Source organism: Elephantulus edwardii, unplaced genomic scaffold, assembly GCF_000299155.1.
Source record: "Elephantulus edwardii isolate Elephantulus edwardi_28Jun2011 unplaced genomic scaffold, EleEdw1.0 scaffold00157, whole genome shotgun sequence".
Taxonomy (NCBI): Eukaryota; Metazoa; Chordata; class Mammalia; order Macroscelidea; family Macroscelididae; genus Elephantulus; species Elephantulus edwardii.
In genome coordinates, this window is record NW_006399907.1 from 7,709,438 (window position 1) to 7,737,192 (window position 27,755).

Genomic DNA, 27,755 nt, shown 5'->3' on the forward strand with positions numbered 1-27,755 from the left:
GCTATTGTTTGTGTTCTCAAGTAGTACAAATAGTAATATTTAATTTGCTCCACAACTCATTTTATAATAGAATTTGAGTATCCTAACTTTCCCATGAATATCTGTGTGGGTTTGGTTGTGTGTGTTTTTTTTTTAAATTGATTACATCCACAGACAAGGGCAACAACTGAAACCCCAGATTAGCTACGTGGAAGCTGAGGATATGTGAGGATCTAATGGAAACAAGGAAGAGACCGTTGGAGCCCATAAATATTTCAGGAGAATAATTTTAAAAGTGTGCCAGATGGGTTGGCTTGCAGCTGGCTAACAATTTCTAACCAAAGCCAAATGCTTCCTTACATAATTTATCAAGCACTTTTCAATTTCCTTCCATTACCACCTTTTCTTTCTTTTTTTTTTTTAAGAGCACTACTTCCATCTCATCTCTTTCAAATTGGGACAATTTTTTTTTCTCTTCCATTTTTTGGGACAATTTTTTTAAAAAGAAAACTGGGGATGGGGGAAGAACACCTGGTTGGCCTGCACTGTTGAGCCTCAGGATGAATTCGGGTGCTAGTACAGAAGCAAAAAAGGACTAAGTGCTACAAAAACTTCACCATCTTTTCTTTGAAACAACTCAGCTTACAATAAGCATGAGATGTCAAGTGCTGGCAGCAATATAAACAGCTCACTCACTCTGCACTGAGTCAGTACAGTCTCGTCTTCCACCACGCTACCTTACACAGGCACACATCAGAGAAACGGTAGGTTTGGTTCCAGACCACTTGAATAAACTAAGTATCACAATAAATGGAGTCACACTTCCTTGTTGTTTGTTTGTGTCCCAATACACATAAAAGTAATGTTTATACTGTTGTTGCTGTTGCTTTTGTTAGGTACCCTCTAGTCCAGTACAATCACGGTGACTCTGAAAAACAGATATGAACCCCATCCTATCCTATGCCATCCTCACAATCTCTGACAGTCGAGCCCACTGTTGCAGCCACAGTGTCAATCCACCTGCTTGCGGGGCTTGCTCTGCTTCGCCATCTCTCCACCTTTCCAAGCATGATTCCTCTCCAAGGAACAACCTCTCCCAGCAACATATCCAAAGTATGTGAGACGAAGCTTTATCATCTTTGACTCCAAGGAGCACTCTGGCTGCCCGTTCTCCAAGCCATTCTGTTATACTTTATAGTAATCTATTAAAGGAGCTTTAGGTTTTACGGTGAATTACCTGTTGGGTTGCTAACTAACACTAAGGTCTGCAGTTCTAATCCACCAGTCATTTCTTAGGAGAGAGATGAAGCATTAAGACTTGGAACCCTGACGGAAGGTCACCAAGAGTAGGAAATGATTCGATGGTAGTGGATTTGGTTTTGGATTAGTAGTCTAGTAAACTGCAATAACATTAATAAAAAGTCTGAAATCTTACATAAGTACTCAAAAATATAACTAAAGAAATGAGCACATGCTATTAGAAAAATGGTGCCAAGAGACTTCACACAAGACTGTCACATCTTTAATTTGTAAAACACATAATATCTGTGACATGCAATAAAATAAGGCAACATAAAACAAGGTTAGGTGTCTGATCCAGGTCATTGTCTTCACAATAACTTGCTGTGCATCAGAGAGCTGAAAAATTATTAAGATAACAGAAGAAGTACTTTGAGTTGTTGTGCTGAAGTTGTGTTGAAGAAGAGTACTGAACACACCATGGGTTGCCAAGAGAACAAACAGGTCTGTTCTGGAGAGAGTGAAACAAGGTTGCTCCTTGGAGGCAACTTGGAGCATGTTGCCAGGAGGAATACTTGGAAAGGAACATCATACTTGGAAGGGTGGAGTGAGAGGAAGATCCTGGATGAGACTGGCTCAGGATAGAACAGAGTTCAGAGGTACTATTCATAGGGTTGCTATAAATTGCATTTGACTAGACAGCACATAAGAACAGTAACAACTTGCCTATATTTCAGACACAAAAGCATCTGTAAGTTCAAATATATAAGATCTTCTAACAATAAAAGATAGTAACACGAATGACATCTGAGCACTTAGTAAATTCCAAGCACTGCTCAAAGTATTTAACCCTTACAGCAGTCCCAACTAGTACTACCTACTCGTCATTGGGTCAAGACAAACTCATAGCCAACCCTCCAGTGGATTTTTAGAGAAGACTGTCCATCTTTCTCCAATGCTAGATGTGAACCACCAGAGATGAGGCTTTTGGGTTAGTAGGCTCCCAGATGGTTAACCACTCCCTATGGATGAGCTCCCCCAAAATACTAAGCAGCAATATTATAAGTAGGGTCTGTAAATAATTTGCCAAGGTAGCTGAGCTTCAAAACCCACGTTCTTAAATTCTGTTATTCAGAGATGTAAGAGTAAACTGTTGTTGTTGTTGTTATGTGCCGTCGAGTCGCCTGCGACTCATAGCGACCCTAGGGTTGCTTTTATTATAAACAATAAAAAATAGAATTAATGAAGCATTTTTTATTAATCTTATTCAATAAGAAAAATATACCTATATTTCCAAAGCAAGAAGTGAAGGGGGGAAGAAAAAAAATCAAGCCTCAATTACATTACTGAAGGAATCTATAGATGAAAAAACAGAATGGCACAAGAAGCATTAAAAGAAAATGAAATGAAGAAAAAATGCATTGATTAAGATTGGGCTTACTGTAAATTACTATAATTATTATAAATAAATTATTGCTGTTTTTGTTAGATGCCATCAGGTTGACTACAATGCAGTGATGCTATGAATCCTGTCCTATCCTGTGCCATCCTCAACCATCTCTAAAACACTTTTGCCCATTGCTGCTGTAACTGTGTCAATCCATCTGGTTGATGATGGGGAAGCAAAGAGTATTACCCAATGCAAATTCAGGTTTTATTCTAGAAGTTCCAAGACACAATTCTTCAATTAGTCAAGGCTCTGGTTTCAGTTCATTAGTCAGCTTCTCCTTCTATCACCCAGCAAGAACAGCAAAAACCTTTAGCTGTGGCCTTCATGTCAGGACTCCCCTGGTTACACCTTGCCACAGTCTCTCCACCACCATCAACAGGGCCTAACTCTCAGCAGGGTCTGAGCCTCCCTCAAGTCTTGTTGATCAGTGTGGGAAGCACTTTCTCTTATTCTAGTCCCACAGCTGTTGATGATTTACAAAACCATGTGCTTGCAGTTGAAGATAGCTAGAGACTATAGGGGGCTGGAATAATGGCTTAAAAACCCATTTTTAAGACCATAGGTTTATTAGAGAAACAAGGCTGGGGTAGAAAGGAGGCAGAGGATATCACACAGTGAAAGTTCAGTTTCAATAAATAATAATCCCAAACCAGGTTAGCAGCAAAATACAATCCCTCAATTAGTTCAGCCTGCTTCTCAGTCAATAGCAAAATATAGTGTCTCAATTAATCTAGGTTGCTTCTCAGTCAACAGGAGCAGAGGCTCAGAAACCACTGGCCCAGACTGCTTTCTCTGCTTCTTAGTGTTGAGATTCCCTTCTCAAGGGCTCTGGCCCTGGCTCTGTATGGCTTCAACAGACTTTGCCTTCCCACATTTTCTCCCATTCTAGTAGCTTCTTCTCTTATGTTAGTCTCACAGTTATTGATGATGTTTAAGATGCTGATATGCAACTGAAGCAGCTCGAGATGCCCAGGAGCTAAAGATGGTAGGTAGGGTGTCAAAGATTCATTTCACTTACAGATTCCCAATGACCCTGTGGTTAGGTCTGAGGCAACGGATAGAACAGTCATTTTTTTAAAGATCTCAAGACCACATATTGAGCTGCACAGGTGAAAAATGTGGAAATGCCAAGCATTTTGTGTTAAATATAAATACACACACACTTTTTTAACCACAATTTTTAAGAATGTCAAATTAGGGGGGAAAGTGGAAAAAGAAATCATTAGTAAAAAGATAAAAAAAGGGCACAACCCAAACCCAAAGGATGATTATGAACGTTCAAATGCATTAAGGAGAATTCAAGGAATATCCCAAACCTCATTAAAGTACATGAGGTTTAGTTATGACAATAAAAACAGTGGCTAACATTTATGGAGCAATTACATTCTAACTGGTTCTGTAGTTAAGTTGTTGTTGACTGTCTTCGAGTTAAGATGACTCATAGTGACCCTATGAACAAAAGGCCTGAAGCCCCTCTACAACTATCAACATTTATCAAAGTTCATAGAGTTTCTTGAGGTATGTTGTTTAGGACGTGGATACTACTCCTGCTTCCAAACCAGCTAAGGAGTTCAATATCAATTTTCTGGATTGTTGGTTTGTTTTTTTTTTCCTTTCCATATAGTCAATGACTAAGAATGACAGAAGAAAAATGCCTTTGACCTGTGGTGCTGGAGAACAGTACTGAATATACCATGGACTGCAAAAAAAACAAACAGGTTCATCCTGGAGAGGGTGAAATAAGGTTGCTGCTTGGAGGCAAGGATTCTGAAGTTTCCTCTGACATACTCTGGTCATGTTGTAAGGAGGGGCTAGTCCTTGGAGAGGGACATCATGCTTGAAAGAGTGGAGGGAGAGTGAAAGAGAAGACGACTCTGAATGAGATGAATTAACTCAGTGACTGGAGTCACTAATAGGGGTAGGTGTGTCAGAGACAATGAAATTGACTCAAGAGAGAGCAGGCTTCAGAGCTGTTGCACACAGGGTCACTATGAGTCGGAGTTGACTTAACTTCACATAACAACAACGCAACAGTCAATCAGTGCACACTTCTGTAATAAAAAGTACCAGATGAATTAAACATTCTCTGTACAAAAGAAACACCAGCTGATACTGACTCAATTCTGACTCATGACCTCATATGTATCAGAGTAAAATTGTGCTCCACTGTGCTTTTACTGGGGAAACAAACAAACAAAAAAAACCAAAACAAAAAAGCCCCAGTGACTGATTTTTCAGTAGATCACCAGATCTTTTTTCCACAGTCCCTCTGGGTAGATGCATACCTACAAGCTTTCCATCAGCAAGATGTCCCATTAACTAGAATCCCTAAAACCAGACAAGGATTTTCAGACACTCAGATGGTTATGTTGGCAAATGCTGTCACACTGACTCCAACTCAGCGCAATACTATAGGACAGAGGGGAACTTTCTCACAGTTTCCTCAGCTCTCATCTTTACAGGAGCAGATCAGCTGATGGTTCAAACTACCAAACTTTTGGTTAGCAGTCCAGTACTTAACCAACTTCATCAACAAGCCCCCTTCAAACTGGTTACAGATGGTTGTGTTTAAGAGTATATGGTTCACTGACTGACAGCACTTTATTTTCTGTCACAAAAACAAATGTGTTTTAAGAACAAATAAGCACTGCAGGGGAAAAGGACATATTTACTAACAAATGCCCAATGATTTTTTCCAGCTAAAAAGTTTTTTAAAAACCCAAACAAAAACCTGCAAGCTCACTACCTTTAAGTCACAAATGACTCACAGTTGACCCTCTAGCTATAAATCTCACAGAAGTCACACTATGCCACCAGGGCTCCCCTAAAGTAAGTTGGGAAGTCATCAACTATGCTAAAGAAAAGATGAGGGAATATTGAAATTAAAGTTCTGGAGACAGAACCAGATGCAATTAAAGAGAATGTGGACACACTGCAGGAAAGGTAACTAGTGTTATTACTGTACAAACTGGAATAGAAATTGTCAAATGAGAACCTAACTCAATGTGTAAACTTTTACTGAAAACACAACTAACATGTTATGGGAGAAGTGTTATAAGCATACTCTGGAAGCTGCTATATTTTAACATGTGATATTTTTATAGTTTTTCCCTAGAAACACATTAATATGCAAACAGACTTGGTTTCCTGAACAAAAGAGAAAGGAAAATCATGCATTTCTGTCCATAAACTGGTACCTTTAAAGAAGAGTAGAGGTCTTTGAATAAGAATTTCCAATTACCGTGAGAAATATCCTTCATTTTATATCTTATAGGATTTGTTTTCAACATGAAACTTAAGTGTGTTTTAACAGGTAGGTCGTTTACAGAAAGGGGCAGAAATTTTACTTCCTTTTAGCAACATAGTCTGGGAATTGTAAAAGCACTGTTAGCCAAAACACAGCAAGGCAATCAAAACATTGTCCCTGAACATACTATTCTACTGCATGAAAAGGGAAACTGCAGGCATTCCCTGCATTCTTCACAGCCACTGGCACACTGATCATGAAATGTTTACACAGCCAATACATGGCAGAGGAGATGCAAGTGTCAGATGCGCTGACTCCAGATTGGTTGTTGTTAGGTACCACTGAGTGAAGTATGACCCGTAGTGACCCTATGAACAACACACCTAAATCCTATTCTATCCTGCTGCCATCCTCATCTCGGATTTAGTTTTCTAAAATATTATTCTCTCTCAATGACCTGAAAGGAAACAACTGTATTTTAAAGTTTCCTATACCATCCAAACATGTGGGTTGGATTTTGACCCTACCACAATGGGTTGTTTTGTTTTACATAACTATTATATATCTCAGATTCTCATAAGAAAGTTTACCTTGTCACCAGGTTGCCTATTTCGCTTCCTAGCATCTTCTTTCTACCTCTTTCTATTTCATTTGCCACTCATGCAATCTTCTTTCTTTTATATAATGAAAACAGTGGGATTATTCTAGGATAAACTCTTGAGAATTAGTATTACTGTTTCTAGTTTTACTTCAATTACCGATTGTGTAGAAGATGCTAGTTTGAAAAAAAAAAAAATTTTCAAGTATAATGGATTTCTTACTTCTCAAAGTAAATACCTGGAATATATAATTCCATTTTATACATGCATCCACTCTTTAATGACCAATTATTCACCGAGGTCTCTTTACAGGTTTCACAAACTCCATCAATGGACTTGGAAAAAACAACCTGGGAGGCTTCCTGCATTACTGCTCAGCTCATTCCATAACACCACTTCTGTAAAATGGTCACTCTACCTTCTAATTAGTGACCAGAAATAAAACTTTCATTTTTAATCTTAAATCCCACTCCTATTATATAACAGGCAACTATTCTTTTCTTTCCATATCCTGCATTTTTCATATTTTAAACTGAGCATATGTTACTTTTATAATTTAGAACTACGATTAGGGGAAAAAGCAAAATAGTTAAAGTGTGTTGTTAAATATATTTTACCAGAATTAAGGAAAAAAACAACAGCAGCACTCAGTACCTTCTGCTATCTCAACCAATTATTTTATTTATCCTCACTCACTCTTGGTAGAATATTCAGCAGCAAGAAAGTGCCATGTAAACCAGTTTTAATACTTTCATAATTTCTTTTCTGAGAATTTTTAAAATAAAAATTCTTCAGAAAGTTCTACTAAATATATCTGAAACAGAGCAAATATTTGCTTTTCTGGATTATCTTGATGGCAAACAATAAGAAAACATTTGTAATCTCTAACTCTTATTTCCAACTTTCCCCAAAACAGCTCTTATCTGAGCTACTAAAAAGTTGCAAAACTAAACGAATTAACTCCTTTCCCTAGTCCCTGTTTCTCTTAATAGGATCCTTGGAAGCACAGTGATTAAAGTGTTCAATACTAACAGGAAGGTTAGCAGTTCAAACTTAACAGTCTGCTTCCAAAAAGAAACCCTATGCAGTATATCTCTGTTCTGTCCTACAGGGTCGCTTTGAGTTGGAAATGAACTTGAGAGCATGAAATTTGGTCTAGTTTTTCTTCTTACTCTATCTTGCTTTATGTGGTATTCTAAAAGTATTTATTATAAAATAAGCAGATTAAGATGCCGACTTTTAAAACATTCAATCTGTAGCTTTTGCATCCAGATTTTCATTTCTCATACCTAAACAGCCAACAATGGAAGTCAACGGCTGAGTCTCTCTTGGGCTTTCTAACACAAGAAACCTTTAATTTTCAGCTTTTCCCTAAATAAGCACTTTTACTTTAAGAAACAAAATTTCTAGGAACTTTTATACTCCAAAGAAAAACACTGTCAGTCATGCATACACACACACACACACACACACACACACACACTCCATTAAAGTTCCCATTAGGAGATCTAATCACATAGCTACTTTGGGAAATGGAAATAGAACAGGACCAAGGAAAAAGAAAAAAAATTCCTTTAAGGAAAAAAAAATGTTTATAGAACTCACAGCCACAATTAAATCTCAATGTTGTTCTCAATTTCCTAAAAAGCATCTTTCAAAAAAGCTTAAAGTTTTATGCTGCTGCATAAGAAAACCTGGGAAGAATGAAGAAAAGCTCTGAGGCCTATAATCTCACCACAAAGCGGCAAGGTCAAAAGGCAGAGGTCGGGGAACAGGGTACAAAATAGTTCCCACACTTGAGAGAAGACTATATCTCATTATTTTAGAAGACAGTAAAAAACTAGTCAACTGTGTTTACTAAAATAACACAACTACTTACAATTTCCTTTAAGCATCAAGTCAAATCTGAATTTTAAAAAACAATTTCTTATTGTTAAGAGCAAGGAAATCTAACAAATGACATCATCTTTTCCCCTACCAAAAATCTTGTCAATGTTTCTCTCACACACACATACAGGGAGGGAGGGAGAACAGGGCTTCAGCTGTCCTTCAAAGGCTGACTTTCAGATAAAAGCTGTCACCTGATCTATTCAACACAGAGTTCAATAGGGCACAGAAATAAATACTAAATGTGCATACATGTCAACAGACATTTCACATCAAGGCCTCTGCCTCCTTATGATTCAACAAAGTATGTCTACTTCTTGGCCTTCTGTTCACATTCAGAAAATGAATTTTTTTCTCCTGCTTAGAGGAAATTTCATTCCAGAAAAGAGGATCCTAATTCTGTTAAAACTTTTAATATGATCATATACTTATTTGTAATGATTCCATCATTTCCTATTCTGTCAATAAAACTGGCGGGGTTCAGGGGTCTAGGATAATTATTTGGATATCTCTGTATTACTTCACTCCTCTGAACCATAAATTTGTATCCTAAGTAGAAAAGGAGATGAAAGGAAAAGTGAAATCAGGAAAAGAGAATTTGGGAACAAAAGATACGATTTAAAAAAAAAAAAAGATACGATTTTCAAATTTTTGTTTTCCACCATCCACCATCCATCTTACCTCTCTCTCTTTTTGTTCTTTTCCACTGAGGACAAAGATGGTTTCCAAGTAGTTCACTATATATGTATCTGTTTTTCATTCTGAAGAATAAACACTGAGCGCATACATCTTTTATGTATATTTAAGGAGAATCAGATCTTAGCCAGAGCTGCCAAAGAAGAAATAAGTACAGCTAGACAGAAGTGTGAATAACTCAACAACCTATTTTGGCATAATCGCCTCAATGACACCAATGCCTATGTTTTATTAAACAGTGTAATCACAGTCATTGTTCTTGTGAACAATGACTAAAAGCAAATGAAAACTCAAGTAGAAAAGCTCACTTCCCTGTAGTCAGTTCAGAATATTTTGAAATTCAGTCAAAAGTTTACTTATGAAAACAAGGAATATACCTGAGACAGACAGGAGATGGGAATATTTTAAACATTCTATTATCTTGTTACCTCAGTCATTCATATTTCCTTAAAGGTTGGGGCTAAATTTAAAGTGAAGCTAACTTAAAAATTAAAGACAACCCCCCCCCACCCAACCCCATCCTTGAAGTGAGTCATCCATAAGCTATAAATCTAAATTCCTACTGCCTAAACTTATTCTTACTAGCATCAGTATCTCATTCTCCTGGAATTCCAGCTGATACGCTGGTGCACTTCAGGAAGGGCTTCTTCTATGTAAAGGAATTATACAAGAATACTGACTCTTTACTCCACCCAAAACAATTCCTGTCTCAGCTGCCCAGGGAAAACAATCCTTCCAGGCTATTTTAGACTCAATCTACAGAGAGAGGAAAAAAAGACATAATTTAATACACAGAAAGAACAAGGTTACTCTAAGAAAGGGCCGGTGTTGACTGTCTCCTTTCTCAAAAGCCTATGAAAGGAAGGACTTGGGAATTAAAAATTCTTCCTATTTTCTACTAGGAATAAAGGTAAGTGGAGAATTCTGTTATTGAAATGATTCTTCATGATGGTGTGGGTTTTGTTGTGTGGTGGGTTTTCTTTTTAGCTCAGAACCTCCACACTATTTTGTTTTAATGACACACGAAATTTTTGCCAAAGGTTTTAATTCAGAAAAAACCTCAAAACCCAAACAACTAAAAGAGCAATGGGATCATCAGTTCCAAATGATAAGGAAGTATTTGGATTATCATAAATTTACATTTACATACCACTCTTAACATTAGTTTTCTCAAACTATAGAGTAATTTCCAGGGTTTAATAATTGATAGTGAGGTAATGAGCTAGAAAAGAGGAAGGGATGGAAAGGGCAAAAAAGTTCCTGACTAAAGACAGTCTTCAAACCAGACAGTATGATCCCTCATGTATGGGAAGGAGAAAACTGCATGAAAGAATATAAAACAGGTGGATTTTCATCACAAAGTCTCCAAGATCTATAAAACAGATTATTTAATAATATCTCTAAAACAAGTTTCATAGTTCAAAACACAGACGTTCGGAAGTCAGTACCATAAGCACTCAAGCCCTTATCAGAATCCAAATCCACAGCTATTGAGTTGATTGACTCACAGGGATCTTTCAGGACAGAGTAGAAATGCCCCATGTAGTTTAAAAGGATGTAAATGTTTACACAAGCAGACTGCCACAGCTGTTTCTCACAGTATGTTGGGTAGCTTTGAACCATTGACTTTGGGGTTAGAAGACAAGTGCTTTTACCCTCTACAGCACTAAAGTTTCTTCTAGTTCTCACAGTCGGGTTATGCTTAAAAATTTTTAGAACCTAAAATAAATTCCACCCTCTATTTTTATCGCACTCTACAGTTTAAAAGTTATTTCCAAAATCTGTCACACTTTCTAAGCGGGCAATATCTCTAGAAACAATTCAGTTTGGTATCAGTACTGAGAGGCACACTCCCATAGGTATCTTCATATTAAGAACAATTAAAAAAAAAAGTCTACAGGAGAGAAAAGCAAATAAGACTACTTCTAAAATTAAGACCACTTGAACTGAAACAAAAAAGAAGCCAATGCAAGCAGAAGAAATGCTGATCTGAGAGCTTAACAAGATTTCAAAGGGCAGCTGAAGAAAATAAAGAGTTGTAGTGAAATGTACAAGAAGGAGGAGTTAGAAAACCAAAGGGAAGAACAAACTTCCATTTTCTTTTCACTAAAATTGAAAGCCTTTGGAATTTAATGGAGGGTCAATACAGAAATAATTCTTAACTAAGCATCTTTTTTTTTACAGTTTAACACATTTTAATGATCACTGCTACAACCAAACTCCCATTTTCAAACTGAAACAACTGAAGAGCAAATTTCAAGTCTCAAGACGCAACACTGAAGGATTTGACAGGCAATATTCTTGATGTTTCAGGAAGCATCACTGTACCAAAAAAGAATAAATCAGCACAGAACCATGTAAGGAATTAGCATATGATCAAGACCCAACAGTACTGAAGGAAGAAGTCCAAGCTATACTGAAGGCATTCGCAAAAAGATAAGGCTCCAGAAATTGATGGAATACCAACAGAGGTAATCCCGGAAACAGATGCAACCCTGGACCTGCTCACCTGTCTCTGCCAACAGATGTGGAAGACAGCTACCTGGCCAACTGACTAGAAGAGACCCATGTTTGTTCCCATTCCCAAGAAAGGTGATCCAACAGAATGGGGAAATTATAGAACAACATTCTAATTGCAAGTAAAATCTTGCTGAAAAATGGCTAGAACATTACATTGACAAAGAACCCCAGAAATTCTAGGGCGGTTAAGAAAAGCTGTGGCTCAAGGACTATCACTACTGATGTCTACTGGATGATGGCTGAGAGCAAAGAACACCTAAATGATGTCCACTTGTATTTTATTGATTATACAAAAGTATTTGACTGTGTGGATCCTAACAAACTATGGCTAACATAGAGAAGAACAGGAATCACAGAACACTTAATTGTGCTCATGCAAAATCTTTGCAAACAAAATAAAGGAACACTGAATGGTTTAAAATAATGAAAGATATGTGTCAGTGTTGTATCCTTTCTCTATACCTATTCAATCTGCATACTGAACAAATCATTTAAGAAACTTCATTATATGAAGAAAAATGTGGCCTCAGGATTGAAGGAAGACTCATGAACAATTGACACAATCTTGTTTGCTGAAAGTAAAGACCTGACGCACTTACTGCTGAAGATCAAAGACTGCCTTCAATGTGGGTAACAACTTAACATCCAGAAAACAAAAATCCTGGGCCAACAAGCAACATCATGGTAGATGGAGAAAACAGTAACATTGTCAACAATTTTATTTTACTTGAGTCTACAATCCACATCCATGGTAACAACAATCAAGAAATCAAAAGATCTGTTTGCACTGGGGAAATCTGCTGACAAAGACCTCTCCAAAATTCTAAAGAGCAATGATGTCAGTTTAAAGACTAAGGTACAACTGATCCAAGCCATGGCACTGTCAATTGTTTTCTATGCATTTAAACGTTGAATAATAAATAAAGAAGATCACACAAGAACTGATGCCTTTTAATTGTGGTATTCGTGAAGGGTACTGAATATATTATAGATAACAAGAGTGCAAAAAAATGTATCTTGAAGGGAATGAAAGTAGAGTGTTCCTTAGAAGCAAGGATGGTGAAACGTCATCTCACTTATTTTTTACATATTCACAGTAGGAATCAATCTTTCAAGAGAGAGATATTATGCTGGGAAAGGTGAAGGATCAGAGAAAAAAAGAGAAAGACCCTCAACAAGGTAGACTGACAAAGTGACTACCACAACGAGCTTGAGTATGACAGAAATCGTGAGGATGTACAGGAGAGGGCAAGGTTCAGATCCATCGTTCTTAGGATTGTAAATGACAGTACCTAACAACCACCACAGTTTATCAGTAATAGGAGCTTAGACTTAGTATTAACAAAATAGATTACACAGTATATAGTGGAGATATGATAATTTCCAAGTAAAGTACATATACAATGCCACTTCTTTCTTGCCTATTTAATAAAAGCATTTAAAGAATGGAACGGAACAATAATGAATCTGTTCAGAAAAAAACATTTTGAGGGACAACGCAGGAGGGGAAGACCCTCTATGAGATGGATTGATTTGGTGACTGGGGTAATCGGGATGGGTGTGTCAGAGGCGGTGTGGTTGGCGCAGGATAGAGCAGGGTTTAGGGCTGTTGTGCATAGGGTCGCTATGAGTTGGAAACGACTCGATGGCACATAACAACAACCTCAAAAAATGTCTATCAATTACAACCCCAGTTTTTCAACCACTGCTAGTAAAAATTGCTCATGACCGAGCAGTTGAGGACACTGGGCGTGTGGGACTTGAAGGCACAGTAAGACACAGGCAAAGAGGGCCACTTTTGGACATCAGCCTGAGATAATATCTAGCTTTGGCCTTTACCTATGACTTTAGGCAACTCACTGAATGCCAATTACTGTGAAATGCCAATCTGTGAAAGGATGAGGACAGTAACACTTTCAAGTTATTATAAAGATAGAAGATGTTTATAAATCACTATCTGCAATTCATGAACCAAAAAGTATCTCACGGACGTGATTTCCGTGGATTATTTCTGATTTAAACTATGCTACAGTCTCCAGTATGGATCAGGCCTCAACTTTTATAAAAAAGAAACATTCTCACAATTGTGCCAGTAGGTAGCATCATAACAAGTGGAGAAGATACTTCAGTGTCAGTAATTTTACTAGAGTCTGCTATCAACACTTATGGAAGCAGCAGTCAAGAAATTAAACAACATAATGACTGGGAAAATCTCTTGTTAAAAAACTCTTTAACGTGCTAAAGAGGAAGGATGTCACTTTGAAGACCAGGGTGCTCCTAACCCAAGCTATGGTATTTTCACTGCTTCACAGTCACATGAAAAGTGGATGATGACTAAGTGACTAAGAGAGGTCAAAGAAGAGCTGTGGTCCTGGCAGACAGTACTGAACATACCATGGACTGCCAAAAGCACAAACATTCATTGGTAGAGGTGAGACCAGAGTGCTTAGAAACAAGGATGGTACAATGTTGTATCACATACTCTGGGCATGTTATTAGGAAAGTCCAGTTCCTGGACAAGGACATTATGCATGGATTATCAGTGGGTCAACAAAAGAGAGGAAGACCCTCAAAGAGACGGACTGACCCAGGGACTGAAACAACAGGCTTAAGCACAGCACAGATTGTGAGGCTAGCACAATATTGGGCAATGTTTCATTCTATTGTACACATAATGCTGGGCTGGAGCAAATTCAATGGCATCCATCAACAAAAAAGCTAATGCTTATCTTTGAAAGTCATTTAAAGAAAGCATTAATGCAAAATTCACTTTCTGTACTACTTCTGTATTCAAATGTATGCAAGTACATAGAAGAACTAGCAAGTAACTCAAAACGTGAATGTTAATAAAAAGTTATATATTTAATATAGAATAAAGTTAGTAAAAATCATGAATTTTGAGAAAACGTGGAATGGTATTTAAAAATATAAATGCTCCAGGCTCTTCTACCCTCATGATGTGCTAGCTTAGCAAAGCATATAAAGTACTTCCACTTTTAACCTTGGGGAACAGTGAGTTTTTGTTAATGATAGAGAAACAACTTAGAAACGCAAGGCAAGAATGGCTGCACACTGGGAAGAATGCTACCAATGTCACTAAATGGTACATACAGAAACAAGTGTACACTTTGCTATCTATGTTACCAATAAGAACACTTGGACTTCCTTGTTGTAAAGTCAAGACCCTCAAGAGTTGACCCTCTCGCAGGTTTTCAGAGGATGTAAATCACACAGGCAGAGACTGTGCATCTTTCCAGCCAATGGATTTTAATCATCTGCCCTTGGATTGGCAATGCAACTACTGACTGACTAGGCTACCAGAGTTTTCCTCAATGACAACAATTTTTTTTTAAATCACACATTAAAAAGCAAGTGTGCATTTACAATATACTGTCAAGTACTAGTAAGTGCTATGTAGAAGCATTGGTAGTTTTGTGGTAGAACACTCATTACTCAGGCAGGAAACCTGGACTTGATCTCACCAATGCCCCTTAGGGAGTTCCAGTGCCTTAGTGGTAAGAAATTGTGCTCCAGTTCAAAGGTAAGCAGTTTGAATCCATCAGCTGCTCTGTAGGAGAAAGATGGTCAGTATCCTCCCATGTGATATACTTCCCCTGAAAACCCACTGGAGGGTCAGCTACGTGTTAGTTCCAATTCAACTGTGCACAACCTCACCAACAATGCACCTTAGGGAGCTCTGGCAGTTTAGTGCTAAGGAGCTGCACTGCCAATCCAAAGGTACTCGGTTTGAATCCACCAGCTGTTACACAGGAGAAAGATGTTCAATCTCCTCCTGTGCAATTCACTGCCTCTGAAAACCTGCTGGAGGTTCAGCTATGAGTTGGTTCTGACTTGACGGTACACCACCACAACAAAGCACCTCAGGTACTGCCACTACCCATCTGTCAGAGAGGCTGGAGTACCACTATGATGAAGAACAGGTTTCAGCAGAGCTTCTAAACTAAGATGGATCAAGGAGAAAAGCCAGACCAACTGCTTCGAGAAATAGCACAGATTACATGGATCCTACTTCATGAAGATGGTACACAACCAAGCCGTTTCATTTCCTTCTGCAGAGGGTCATCATGAGGCAGGGGTCAACCTGACAGCAGCTAACAGGTGCTATAAGGAAAAGAAAGCTGTGTGGAAGCTGGGTGGCTGGCAAGAGGCAGGGAGGCAGGCAGGGTAAGGAAAGGCGTTCTTTTAAACAGGACTATTTGGGAAGACCTCTCTGAGGAGGTAACATTTGTGCAGAGACCTGAATTTTGAGAAGGAGCCTAATCTTGCAAAAATCTAGGGTAGCACTGTCCAACACGTTAGCCACTACCCAAGTATGGACATCGAGCACCTGAAATGTCCAAGTTGAGCTATGTGGTAAATGTAAAATACACACTGGATTGCAAAGATTTGATAAGGGGAGAAATAATACAAAATACTTCCTCCATAATATTTATATTGCTTATATGCTGATAATTTGGATATATCTTCTCTTCTCTTCCTCTTGCTGCTGTGCCCTGCATTAATAAAACGGAGCAGATGCCGGCACCCTCCAGTTATTACAGGGAGTTCAGTTACACTCCCTATAGGGCCAAGTAAATTATAAAGAGATTTTCCCTTGTGGATTCTTTTAAAATCAAGTTATCACTATACCACAGCCACCAGACAGTAAATCTTCAGCATCACTGGAATGATGGTGGATCCTTCAATTCTAGCGCTTTCTGCTAACACAAGTTGGTCATCAAACCCCTAGACATAATCCACTGCTGCTAACTAAACCATTAACAGTGGACAGATCAGGACACTTCTTATCCCATCAGAGTCTGTGCCTGTGTCCAGAGTCTGTGCCTGTGTCCTTTGTTTTCATTTGCATACATGTGCATGTTTTTAATTATTTTAAAGTGAGATTTACTGACACATAATTACCCTTTTTAAAGAAAACTTTTAACTGTGCTTTAAGTGAAATTTTACAGTGCAAATTTCTTTTCCATTCATTCATACAGAATTTGTTTCATAACATTAATTACAGATGCCCCAATTTAACAATATTCTTCCACCTTCCTTTCATTTCCATTCATCCTTCTACCCTGTCTTTCCCTGCCCTCTGTGCATTCTCCCTGGGCAAACATTGCCCTTTTAACCTTTTATGATTGACTGTTCCAAGGAATGAATACTGTACTTTAGAAACGTGCCTAGAGTTTAGCTTAAAGTTGAGCCCATGATGGGATTTAGGATCCAAGCTCAAAGGATTAGTAAAGGCCAGGAGTTTCACCAGTCTCTATTAAACCGGAAAGTCTTATCACTTTCATGATTTTGAGTTTTGTTCCACATTTTTCTCCCTCTCTGTCTAGGACCCTCTACTGTGATCCCTTTTAGCACTCAGCAGTTCTTAGCTAGGCACTGTGCAATCACTATGGTGGTCTGTTGTTTTCAAAAGATATGTTCCAACATATTCTTAACTATGACATTTAAATCTACACTAAGGAAAAGCTTGAAATACTTACTGGACTCAATTAACTCATATGAACTTAAGTAACTGTGGAACACAGCATATTAGAATGACAAAGCTCTAGCTTGGATTTTGCCGCTGGTCAATTTGATCTTCAGATGATTCTTAATCACTCAGTCTCAGTTTCAACATAATAAATGATGACTAATGTCACCATCATAACAAACTGTGGCTGACTCTGAAAAGAATGGGAATCCCAGAACACTTGACCGTGCTAATGCGAAACCTGTACTTGGACCAGGAGGCAGTCGTCAGAACAGGGCAAGGGAACACTGCATGGTTCAAAATTGGGAAGGGCGTATGCCAGGGATGCATCCTATCTCCATACCTTTTCAACCTATATGCAGAACAGATTATCCGGGAGGCTGGGCTCTATGAGGAGAAATGTGGGGTCAAGATTGGTTGACGATTTATTAACAATCTGCGTTATGCAGATGAGACAACCCTGCTTGCTGAAACTGAAGAGGACCTGAAGCGCCTGCTGCAGAGGGTCAAGGACTGCAGCCTCCAATATGGACTGAGGCTCAATGTCAAGAAGACAAAGATTCTCACCACTGGACCAATTGGCAGCATCAGGATGGATGGTGAAGAGATTGAGATTGTACACAGCTTTAGTTTGCTTGGCTCCACAGTCAACACTCTTGGCACCAGTAGCCAGGAAATTAAAAGACTTATTGCGATGGGAAAGTCTGCTGTTAGGGACCTCTCCAAAGTACTGAAGAGCAATGGTGTCTCTCTGGAGACCAAGGTGCGTCTGACACAAGCCATGGTCTTTGCAATCACTTGTTATGCATCAGAGAGTTGGACAATGACCAAGGAGGATAGAAGGAGAATTGATGCCTTTGAGCTGTGGTGCTGGAGAAGAGTATTGAGAATACCATGGACAGCTAGGAAAACAAATAGATTTGTCCTGGAGAGGGTTAAACCGGGTGGCTCCTTGGAGGCAAGGATTCTGAGGCTCCGTCTAACTTACTTTGGACATGTAGTGAGGAGAGACCAGTCCTTAGAGAGGGACATCATGCTTGGGAGGGTGGAGGGACGGCGCAGGAGAGGAAGGCCCTCTATGAGGTGGATTGATTCAGTGACTGGGGTAATCGGGATGGGAGTGTCAGAGACAATACGATTGGCACAGGACAGAGCAGAGTTTAGGGCTGTTGTACATAAGGTCGCTATGAGTCGCAAGCTACTCAACAGCACATAACAACAACAAGGTCACCATTGCGTTCTAATGGCCTAGTGGTAAGAAGCTGTGCTGCGATTCCAAAGGCATATGGTTCGAGGCCATTGGCTGTTCTGCAGAAGAAGGATGGGAAATCTCCTGTGCAATTAACTGCCTCCACAGTCAACACTGTTGGTAACAGAAGCCATGAAATCAAGAGATGAATTGCATTGGGAAAGTCAGCTGTGAGGGACCTCTCAACAGTATTGAAGAGTAACGACATCAGGCTGGAGACTAAGGCGCGCCTGATCCAGGCTATAGTCTTCGGAATTACATGCTATGAATCAGAGAGTTGGACAGTGAATAGGGATGACAGAAAGAGAATTGATGCCTTTGAGCTATGGTGCTGGAGAGGAGTGCTGAATATATCATGGACTGCTAGGAGAACCAACAGGTTTGTACTGGAGAAGGTGAAGCTGGGATGCTCCTTGGAGTCAAGAATTCTGAAGCATCGTCTGACATACTCTGGACATGTTGCAAGGAGGGACTGGTCCTTGGAGAGGGACATAATGTTTGGGAGAGTGGAGGGACGGAACAGGAGAGGAAGACCTTCGATGAGATAGACTGATTCTGTGACTGGACCGGTGGGAATAAGTGTGTTTGAGATGGTGAGGTTGGCACAGGATAGAACAGCATTTAGAGCTCTTGTACATAGGGTCGCTATGAGTCGCAAGTGACTCAATGGCACATAACAACAACAACAACAACAACAACAAAAACCCACTGGAGGGTCAGTTCTGGGTGGGTTCCAATTCGAAGGTATTCAACAATAACAACAAGGTCACCATTAAGAACTACAGTTCAGGAGGTCTAATGCTCTCACAGCAAGAAGCTATGCTGTAATCTTGAAGAACACATTTCAAGTCCACCACCTGCTCCATAGGAAAAGGATGGGAAATCTCTTCCTATGTGACTAACTGCCTCTGAAAACCTGCTGGAGGGTCAGCTATAGGTTGGTTCCAATTTAAGAGACCCTTAGGCAAAATCAAAACAGAGAGAAGACTGAACTGTCAGTGAATTCATTTTACTTGAATCCACAATCAACATCCAGGATAGCAGTAAAAAAAAAAAAAAAAAAAAAAATCAAAGACATGCTGTATGAGGGAAATCAGCTGCCAAGGCCCTCTCCAAAGTGCTGAAGAGCAAGGGTGTCAGTTTTAAGATTAAGGTGGTGCATTGGATCCAAGCCACAGTATTTTTCAACTGTTCCCTAAACACGTGAAAGTTGGACAATACAGAAGAATGACAAAAGAAAAACTGATGTCTTTGAACTGTGGTGATGGAGAAGCTATCTGAATATCCTACACACTGCCGAAAGAACAAACAGATCTGTCTTGTTAAGTGCAACCAGAATACTCCTTAGAGGCAAGGATGGTGAACTCTCTGTTTTCAGAGGACCAGTCCTTAGAAAGTCATCATGCTGGGAAATGCAGTGGGTCAGAAAAAGAAGATCCTCCACAAGCTGGATTAACACAGTGACAAGCAGGACAGACTGTGAGGATGGGGCAGAATAGGGCAAGGTTCAGATCTGCTGTTCACAGAGCCGGCTGATGACACCTAATGACAAGATCTCTTCCACTAATGTGGCATAATACAGTTAGACTCAACCAAATTCTACATTTGAATTTTAACTTGAACCACTGCTCCACAGCCTCCCAGCTCTTCTGGAAACCGTATTTCAGGCAATCAAAATTTAAAATAGGTAGACACATTGAAGAAGCCTATGACAGGGTCTTCATTCATCAGACTCAATTGCTATGGGTGAGACCAACTCCAGGCTGACAGAATTCCTTAAAAAAAAATATTCTGGTCATCACAAATACTCATATATAAACTTTATATTAATTCACTTATTAAACACTGCCCATACTATTATTAGGCAATGTGAAAAAGAGATGCAAAACAAAGTCTCTGACCTCTTAGGCAGTCTGTATATTTATGTTACTTGAATAAAGACCAAGTTATATCTTTCACTTTTCCATTGTCTGTATTATTCTTTGCTATAAATCAAACCACAGAATTCCTACAGGTAGATCTTAAAGAAAAAGAGTTTTTAAAATGTCAAATTTCTGCATTCTATTAACTTGAGCTATAATATCAAGATTTACCTCTACTTATTTGTCTTTTTTTCTTTCTGAAATAAGGAATACAATTTTGGAATCTTTTTCTTATCTTTAGCATTTAAAGAACACGCAAATATTTTTTTTTTGTTAAAATGTAAAGAGTTTTGTTTATGGATAAAATGCATCTTAACATACAGTGAACAGAAGGAGAAGCCTAGTAACCACTAAACTGTGGGAACAATAACAGGTAATTCAACTTAACTTACTACCACTGGGTCAATATCAATTTATATACTGCTGACCCTCTAGTGGATTTTCCTGGAGGCTATAAATCTCAAGGGAAGAGATTACCCATCCATCTTTCTCTCACAGATTCCTGGCTGATTAGAACTGTCAGACAGGTACTATAGCAGCACAACTTCCTATGGACTAAATTAGCAGAGTCCACTAACAGTAGCATATATACCTGTACCAAACCCACTATTATCAAGTCTATTACAATTGACAATGGCACTATAGGAGAGAGTAGTGCTGCCCTAGGGGGTTTCTGAGGCTCTAAGTCTTTACAGGAGCAGACTGCCTCACCTTTCTGCCATAGAGTAACCGGTGAGTTGAAACTCCAACCTTCTGTTAACCCCAAAATTAACCCAGTGAGCCACCAGGGTGAATATACATACACATATATGTATGTATGTACATCTCCATAAAACTTTTTAAAAAAATATTCTTTTTTTTTTTTAGGGAGCTCTGGTGGCCTAGTGGCAAGAAGCTGCACTGCAATTCCAGAGGTACGTGGTTTGAGTCCACCAGACGCTCTTCTGGAGAAGGAGGGGCAGTCTCCTCCTGTACCTGTCAGATCCAATTTGACGGTACATGCACAAAAAATAATAAAATAAAACATTAAAAATTTTTTTTTAATTCCTTCTTGTATATTTTATTCCCCACTCTCCAGTCCACCCTGCATTACACCCCTTATTCCAGATTGTTTGCATACATATAATGTATAGTCATATATTTCTTTCGGACAGTTCTTCCTCTGATCTGTTCCAATGCAGTGTTCTATTCACTTTTCTCCATAAAACTTTTGTGTTCTCAATTTTTAAATTCTTCTTACTGTATTTACCTTTAAATTTCTTTCAAAGATGTCTTGGTGTGGCAGAGTGGGCTAAGTGTTAAACCACTAAATGAAAGATCAGCATCTGGAGCTAACCAGCCACTCTCAAGAGAAAGAAAAGGCAGATGGCTGCCATAAAAATGTATAGCCTTTGCGCCACAACAAGATAAAGGTAAACAAATGGATTGCAAAATGGGCACAGGATATGAACAGACACTTCACCAAAGATGGCATTCAGATGGCTAACAAACACATGAAGAAATGTTCAAAATCCCTAACTCTAAGAGAAATGCACATCAAAACAACTATGAGATATCATCTCACCCCAGTAACAACAAATGCTGGCAAGGTTGTGGAGAAACTGGAACCCTTATTCACTACTGGTGGGAGTATAAAATGGTGCAGCCACTATGGAAAGCAGTATAACGCTTTCTCAAAAAGTTGGAAAGAGAAATACCATTTGATCCAGCAATTCCACTACAGGGAATATACCTTAAAGAAACCATAACTGCCACCCAAGCAGATATATGCACACCCAAATATACTGCTGCTTTGTTCATAATAGCAAAGAGTTGGATACAACCCAAGTGCCCATCAACAAATGAATGGATAGGGAAGTGGTGGTATATTCACACAATGGAATATTATGCAGCACTAAAAAAACAAAGAACTCTGGAAATTTTATACAAAATAAGTGACCATGGAGGACATTATGCTGAGTGAAATATCTCAGTCACAAAAAGACAAATACTGCATAATGCCACTGTTGTAAGAGACTGACATGAGGGTTGGAGGAAAACTAAGAAAAGAGATGATTAACAATGTACACAGAATTTTAACAGACGAGGGAGAGAACTATATAAAAAAGAATATATGATTAGGTATTATTGGCATGACAAGAGTCCAGAATAAAAGCTGCACAGTAAAGTGGACTTGGGAATGGGGGGGATGACTATATTTTTTTTCAAAGAAAAAGGTGAACTAGGGGGACGGGGAGTCAGGGAGGAAAATGTCCAACAATGAATCAATGGAAATCCAAGTCTCTATAAATTTTTACTTCATCAACTATGGTCACTATGAGCTGAATTTGTCTTGACCGCAGTGGATATAGTAGGTAAACTATTTTTAGCTATTAAATCACCTATTTATTTGAACACTGGGCTTTCCTGGGAAGGAGATCGAAAAATAATCTGAAGCCTCGAAAATTTTTATTATAAGGTGTTAGTTTATTTAATTGTATTACTTCATCATATGGTATTTGTCCTTAATTTGTCCCACCACTTGTGAAGTGTGAAGTCTAGGAATACACGTAAGTTAAGAACAACTCTGAAAAACCAACTGGTAAAAGTTATGTTTAATAGAAGTCAATTAAGACCTTCTACAGGCTGGGTGACAACTTGCTAAGAAACAGTGTGATAAAAATAAATCGGTTCCAGAAAAGCAAAATAGATATTTAAGTATCATTAACTTTGAATTAATAATACGGCAAAACAGAAACAAGCTTCTGACAAATTTGTCTAACATAGTGGCCCTGTTTTCTTATTCCTAAATCTAGCTCACATAACACTGCTAACTGGGCAATTGATACTACATTCTTCTGTTTTCCTCCCATCTCACTGACTATACTCCATAACCTCCCTGATTGCTTTCTCCTCAAATCCTACCTCTGAACACTAGAATGGTTCCATGACTCAATCCTTGAGCCTTTTTGCTTTTCTTGCTACACTAACTCCGTTAAGTAATTTTACCCAACTTCAAGCCTTTAATGTGTATCTACTGCCCACACTTCCACCCTGAGCAATATCTTGCCTATTTTACATCTCCATTTGACTATCTGTCTAACTCCAAAATGGAACTAATCTTCATAAGCCTGCTTCTCCATCAGTTTCCTATTTCAGTAAAGATAATTTCTGATAGATGCTCAAAGCTGAAAATCTTGGGAGTCGTCTTTGATACATTTTTTTAAAACAAACACTTTATTCAATGTATAACAAAGCCTTGTTATTTTTGCTGATAAAATGTACCTAGATTGTCTAGTAGTAAGGAGATGTGCAGCTAACCTAAATGAACACAGTTCAAATCCACCAGCCCCTCCTTGGAAGAAAGATGGGCAATCTCCTCCCATTTATTGCCTCTGAAAGTCTACTGGAGGGTCAGCTACAGTTGAGTTAGGGCTCAGGATAGATAATGACACCACCTCTAAGATTAAAACAGCTTTTTAACTGGTCTCCTGTTTCTATTCTTGCCACTGATGTAATCTACTCAACAAAGCAGTCAAAACTGTTCTTCCTAAAAAGACCTTGTCATTATCTAAAACATTGCAGCAGTGGGCCATTAAAATCTTACTGTCCATGGGGCCCTACACATCTTCTCTCTTATCTCTCTCAGTGTGAGACTTATTGCAGTTATCTAAACAAGGTAGGCATTCTCCCATATCATTGTTTTTTTATCCGTCTACTTCTCTGCCTGGAGTATCATTCCCCAAATAATCCACATGGCTGGCTTGCTAACCTTCTCTGTTCAGTCTGTCATATTCTCTAGGCTGTCACTCCTGACCATACTATTTAAAACTGCAACTCCACCAATCCATCTCCCAGTTGGCACTCCTCCATCCCGTATCTCTGTTCTATTTTTCCTCATAGCACTTATCAGCATCTGGCAGACTATATTCATTATTTGCTTACAGAGGATCTTACCCTACAAGAGCATAAGCTCTGTGATGTGGCAGGGATTTCAGACTACTGTTTGTAATTGTCTCCAGTGCCTAGAACACAGTCTACACATGGAAGCTTTTTAAACTATTTGTTGAATGAATGAAACAGAAATATTGCCAATACAATAATGACTGCTACCTAAGGATATGTCTTATAAGCAGATATTCCAATTGATCATTCACACTCATAGACAGAACAGTAAAAAAAAATGCAACCAACAGCTTCTAAAAAAGCATTAAAAATTCTTTATTTAATTTTGTTAAAACCATTTTCACTATGTCTAAAGCAACACAGTGCAGACCTCTGATCCTGTTTTCATTTTACTAGGCTGACAGTTAAAACTCCCCAGAAGGCCTCCAATTGACCCTGGTGTCACCAATGCTCAGGACTGTTGAAGGAAAACGGAAATTGAGAAAAATGGAATATATCCATAATCTCTTCACCAATTCCAAAAGATTAATCTCTTCAAATCCCTCTGCAGGCATTTCCCCCCATCTATTTCACATTCCGTGGTTATTTTAACAAAGTCATCTTTAAAATGTAAATGACAAAAAAAGTGAAATCCTAGTTGACAAAACAATGATTACATAACTACATACACAGAAACCAATCGGGACTAAACAGTTTTGAAGGTTGAAAATGCTTTGTTGTGAAGCTGACTTAATAAAGATTCTTAAAATATAATCTGATGCGTATTTTGCCTTTTAAACTGGAAGCTATTTTTTTTTTTACTATATTGTCGATTACTTCATATTCTTCCCAGTCCCCTCAGAAAAACATGAGGAAAATTCTTATTACTGCAATCAATAAAGAATGCTATGTTCAAAGGAAGTTGTTCAGAAACCTATGACCTAAGTGTTTAGCACTGACACAGATAAAGTTGGGCGGTAGATGTCACTTGTTTCACTCATTTAAAAAAAGAGAGAGAGAGAATCGAGATGTAGATTCTATAGAGTCAAGTAGAAATAAACACTCATGAAAATGAAAATCAGTCGTTTATCTGGCCTCTTCTAGACACTGCGCACTAGTGGACCCCCCGTCACCCCCGAATCCTAGCGTCGGTTCCCAGCTCAAGCCCGCACTGCGCCATCAAATGAGTCAAGAGAAGGGACCCGTGTCCTCCAAGGAATTCTAGGCAGACCCAAAAGGTGCAGCCAACTGGAGAACCCAACTCCTTAAACTCGGGGAACAGGCGTAGGTAGTATCATCAACAGCGCTTCAGGCCAGGTCCAGAGCGTTCAAAGTCCCAGCCAGCTCCAGTGACAGTGCCAAAAGGACAGGATTCCAAAAGGTGACTCGGGCCGTCAGTCATCTCAGAACCCGGGGCGGGAGGCAGTACAGAACAGGAACAATCAAGGATGAAGTCCAAGTAAGCCACCCAACCGCTGAGCCGCGGGGACATCACCCGCCTCAGGCTCCTACAACCCTTCCCCTAGAGAGACCTGAGCACCGTGTCACGTGCAGGGGGGCTGAAACTTCGTGGCTAGGGTGGAAAGGGTGAGGGGTGGGATAAAAAGGATCGCTGCAAGGCTGGGGAGTCAATGCGCCCTGTGAGTCACTTGCAGCCTCTGCGTGCAGCTGCATGCGAAGGGGCCTGCGTGCTGTCCTTGCCCCATGCCTCCGCGCCCGTTATTAATAACCCCAAGCCGAGGCTAAGCCCCCAGCAGGCACCCTCAGCGGCGCGGCGCCCGCGAGCTCAGCAGCGCACCCTGCACGCGGAATATATAACAATGTCATTAAATCGTGGCCCGAGCGCCCGTCCGGCCAGAAAGCGGACGGCGGGGGACGCCGCCAGGAGCTGACTTTGTCTGGAGCCCGATCCTCGCCTCCCGCGCTTCTCCGCAACGTTCCCCGCGTCCCCGCGGGGACCCTCGCGCCTCCGGCTTCCCAGCCTCAGCGGCGCCGCAGCCTGGCCTTACCCGCCAGCTCGTCCGGCTCCAGTCCGCTGTCCGCGTCGATCCCGCACAGCACGAAGTAGTGCGCGAAGCGGCAGGCGGCCGGGGAGGAGCCCGAGCCCGGCCCGGGCGCCGCGCCGCTCCCGCTCATCCTGGCCGCGCTGCTTCTGCGGCCGCCGCCGCCGCTGGGAAGGCTCGCCGCCGAGGCTGCCGCCGCTTCCACTGGGGTCCCCGGGCGCCTGTCCTAGGGCAACACCGACGCACCCATGTCGGCGCGGCCGCTGCTCGTCACCGCAGCCTCTCTCCTCGCTCGGCGCCGCGGAAGCGGCCACGGGCCCGCGCTCGGTCGGTCACCGACCCTGTCCCGGGTTGGAGGAGGGGCGCACAGGGGGAGTGTCGGCGCGAGTGCGCGGCGTGAGAGGCTCGCGCCGCCGCAGCTGCGCTGGCGAGCTGTGAGCCCGACGTCTGGCGCCCGCCGGTCAGCTGAGCTGCGTTGAGGATGAGGGAGCGCAGGGCGGGAGTGGGTGCCGGGGACCGGCAAGGAGTGGGGGCTGAGGGGGAAGGCGCGTTCGCGAGGGACGGAGGCGCGCGCTCTGCTTGTGTGTGTGTGTGCGCGCGCGCCCGGTGGACCCGGAGAGAGTGCCAGGCTCTGGAGAGATTCATCCTCATCTACTGGAGCTGTGGCTCAGGGGGCGACACCACATGCATGCCTCTCAGCAGCCGCCCACCGGTTAGAGAGGTAACCAGCTGAATGGAGTTCTGTCTTCTAACGGTGAACCTACCTATCCTGATTTTAAAAATAATTTTAATTATACAGGTTTGGGGAAGCATACCAGCAACTCTTAAGAGCATTTCTCACAAAGAACTGGACCTTAAACGTCTTTAAACTATGACACGTGCAAAAGTGTCTTATTTTAAGATCCTAGACTTAAATCCTTCCCTCTACCCCGCCATCCTTTCTTTCCCCTTCTTCGTTGAGTTGGTAGCAACACAAGAGAAAAAAAACCAATACACAAAATGTTGAACATTCTAAAAGGAATACAATCGCCAACTCCCCACCCCCATTCCTATCCTTCCATAATTTAGCCTGACATTTTCCAATGGGTGTAAAGTAGCCAAGGCACTCTAATTTCCCAGCTCCTTTCCTGTTTGATAATTATCAGCTGTCTTTGCACATACACTCAGACACTGATACGGTAACAGAATTAGACCTTGAACTCTGCTCCTCACTTAGGGAAGGATTGCTGTTTATCTTGCCCTTTGCTTAAGTATTTCTGTTCTTCAGAGGTCTGGCCTATCAGTTTTTACTCATTTCAAAGTGAAAAACGAAATCCATTCCTCCTTCCAGGGAGGTGGACTGAAAGCCTCATTATTTGACTTAAGAGTATTTTTCTTGGCAGATGTGTTTTCTTGCACACTGTCATGTTCTTTACTGTAGATCTTTGTTTCCTCCTCTTTAGTATGTTGTGTATGAAGAATCAATTCTCTAGGCCGTATAGCCCTGGTGTACAAGTTGCCGTCCCCATGGTCACTTGTGGTTGCTGTGAGGCTGAACACTGTGACACGGATGTGTCAAATGCTTTAATGGTTGGTTACCCAATGCGGACTGAGAGTGGGGTGGAGCTCC

General features: G+C 40.3%; 1 protein-coding gene across 2 annotated transcripts in view; it reads right to left on the reverse strand.

Moving 5' to 3' along the window:
* The window catches only part of DENND5B (DENN/MADD domain containing 5B), a 234,482-nt gene extending 208,024 nt beyond the window's left edge, over positions 1-26,458 (reverse strand). Inside the window, exon 1 of one of the 2 annotated variants that reach the window (XM_006895083.1) lies at positions 26,153-26,458. In XM_006895083.1, the coding sequence (XP_006895145.1) occupies positions 26,153-26,279 (127 nt within the window). In that variant the 5' untranslated portion in view covers positions 26,280-26,458. The remainder of the gene's footprint in view (positions 1-26,152) is intronic. The other variant, XM_006895082.1, reaches the window with a different exon arrangement.
* Between the last annotated feature and the right edge of the window lie 1,297 nt (positions 26,459-27,755).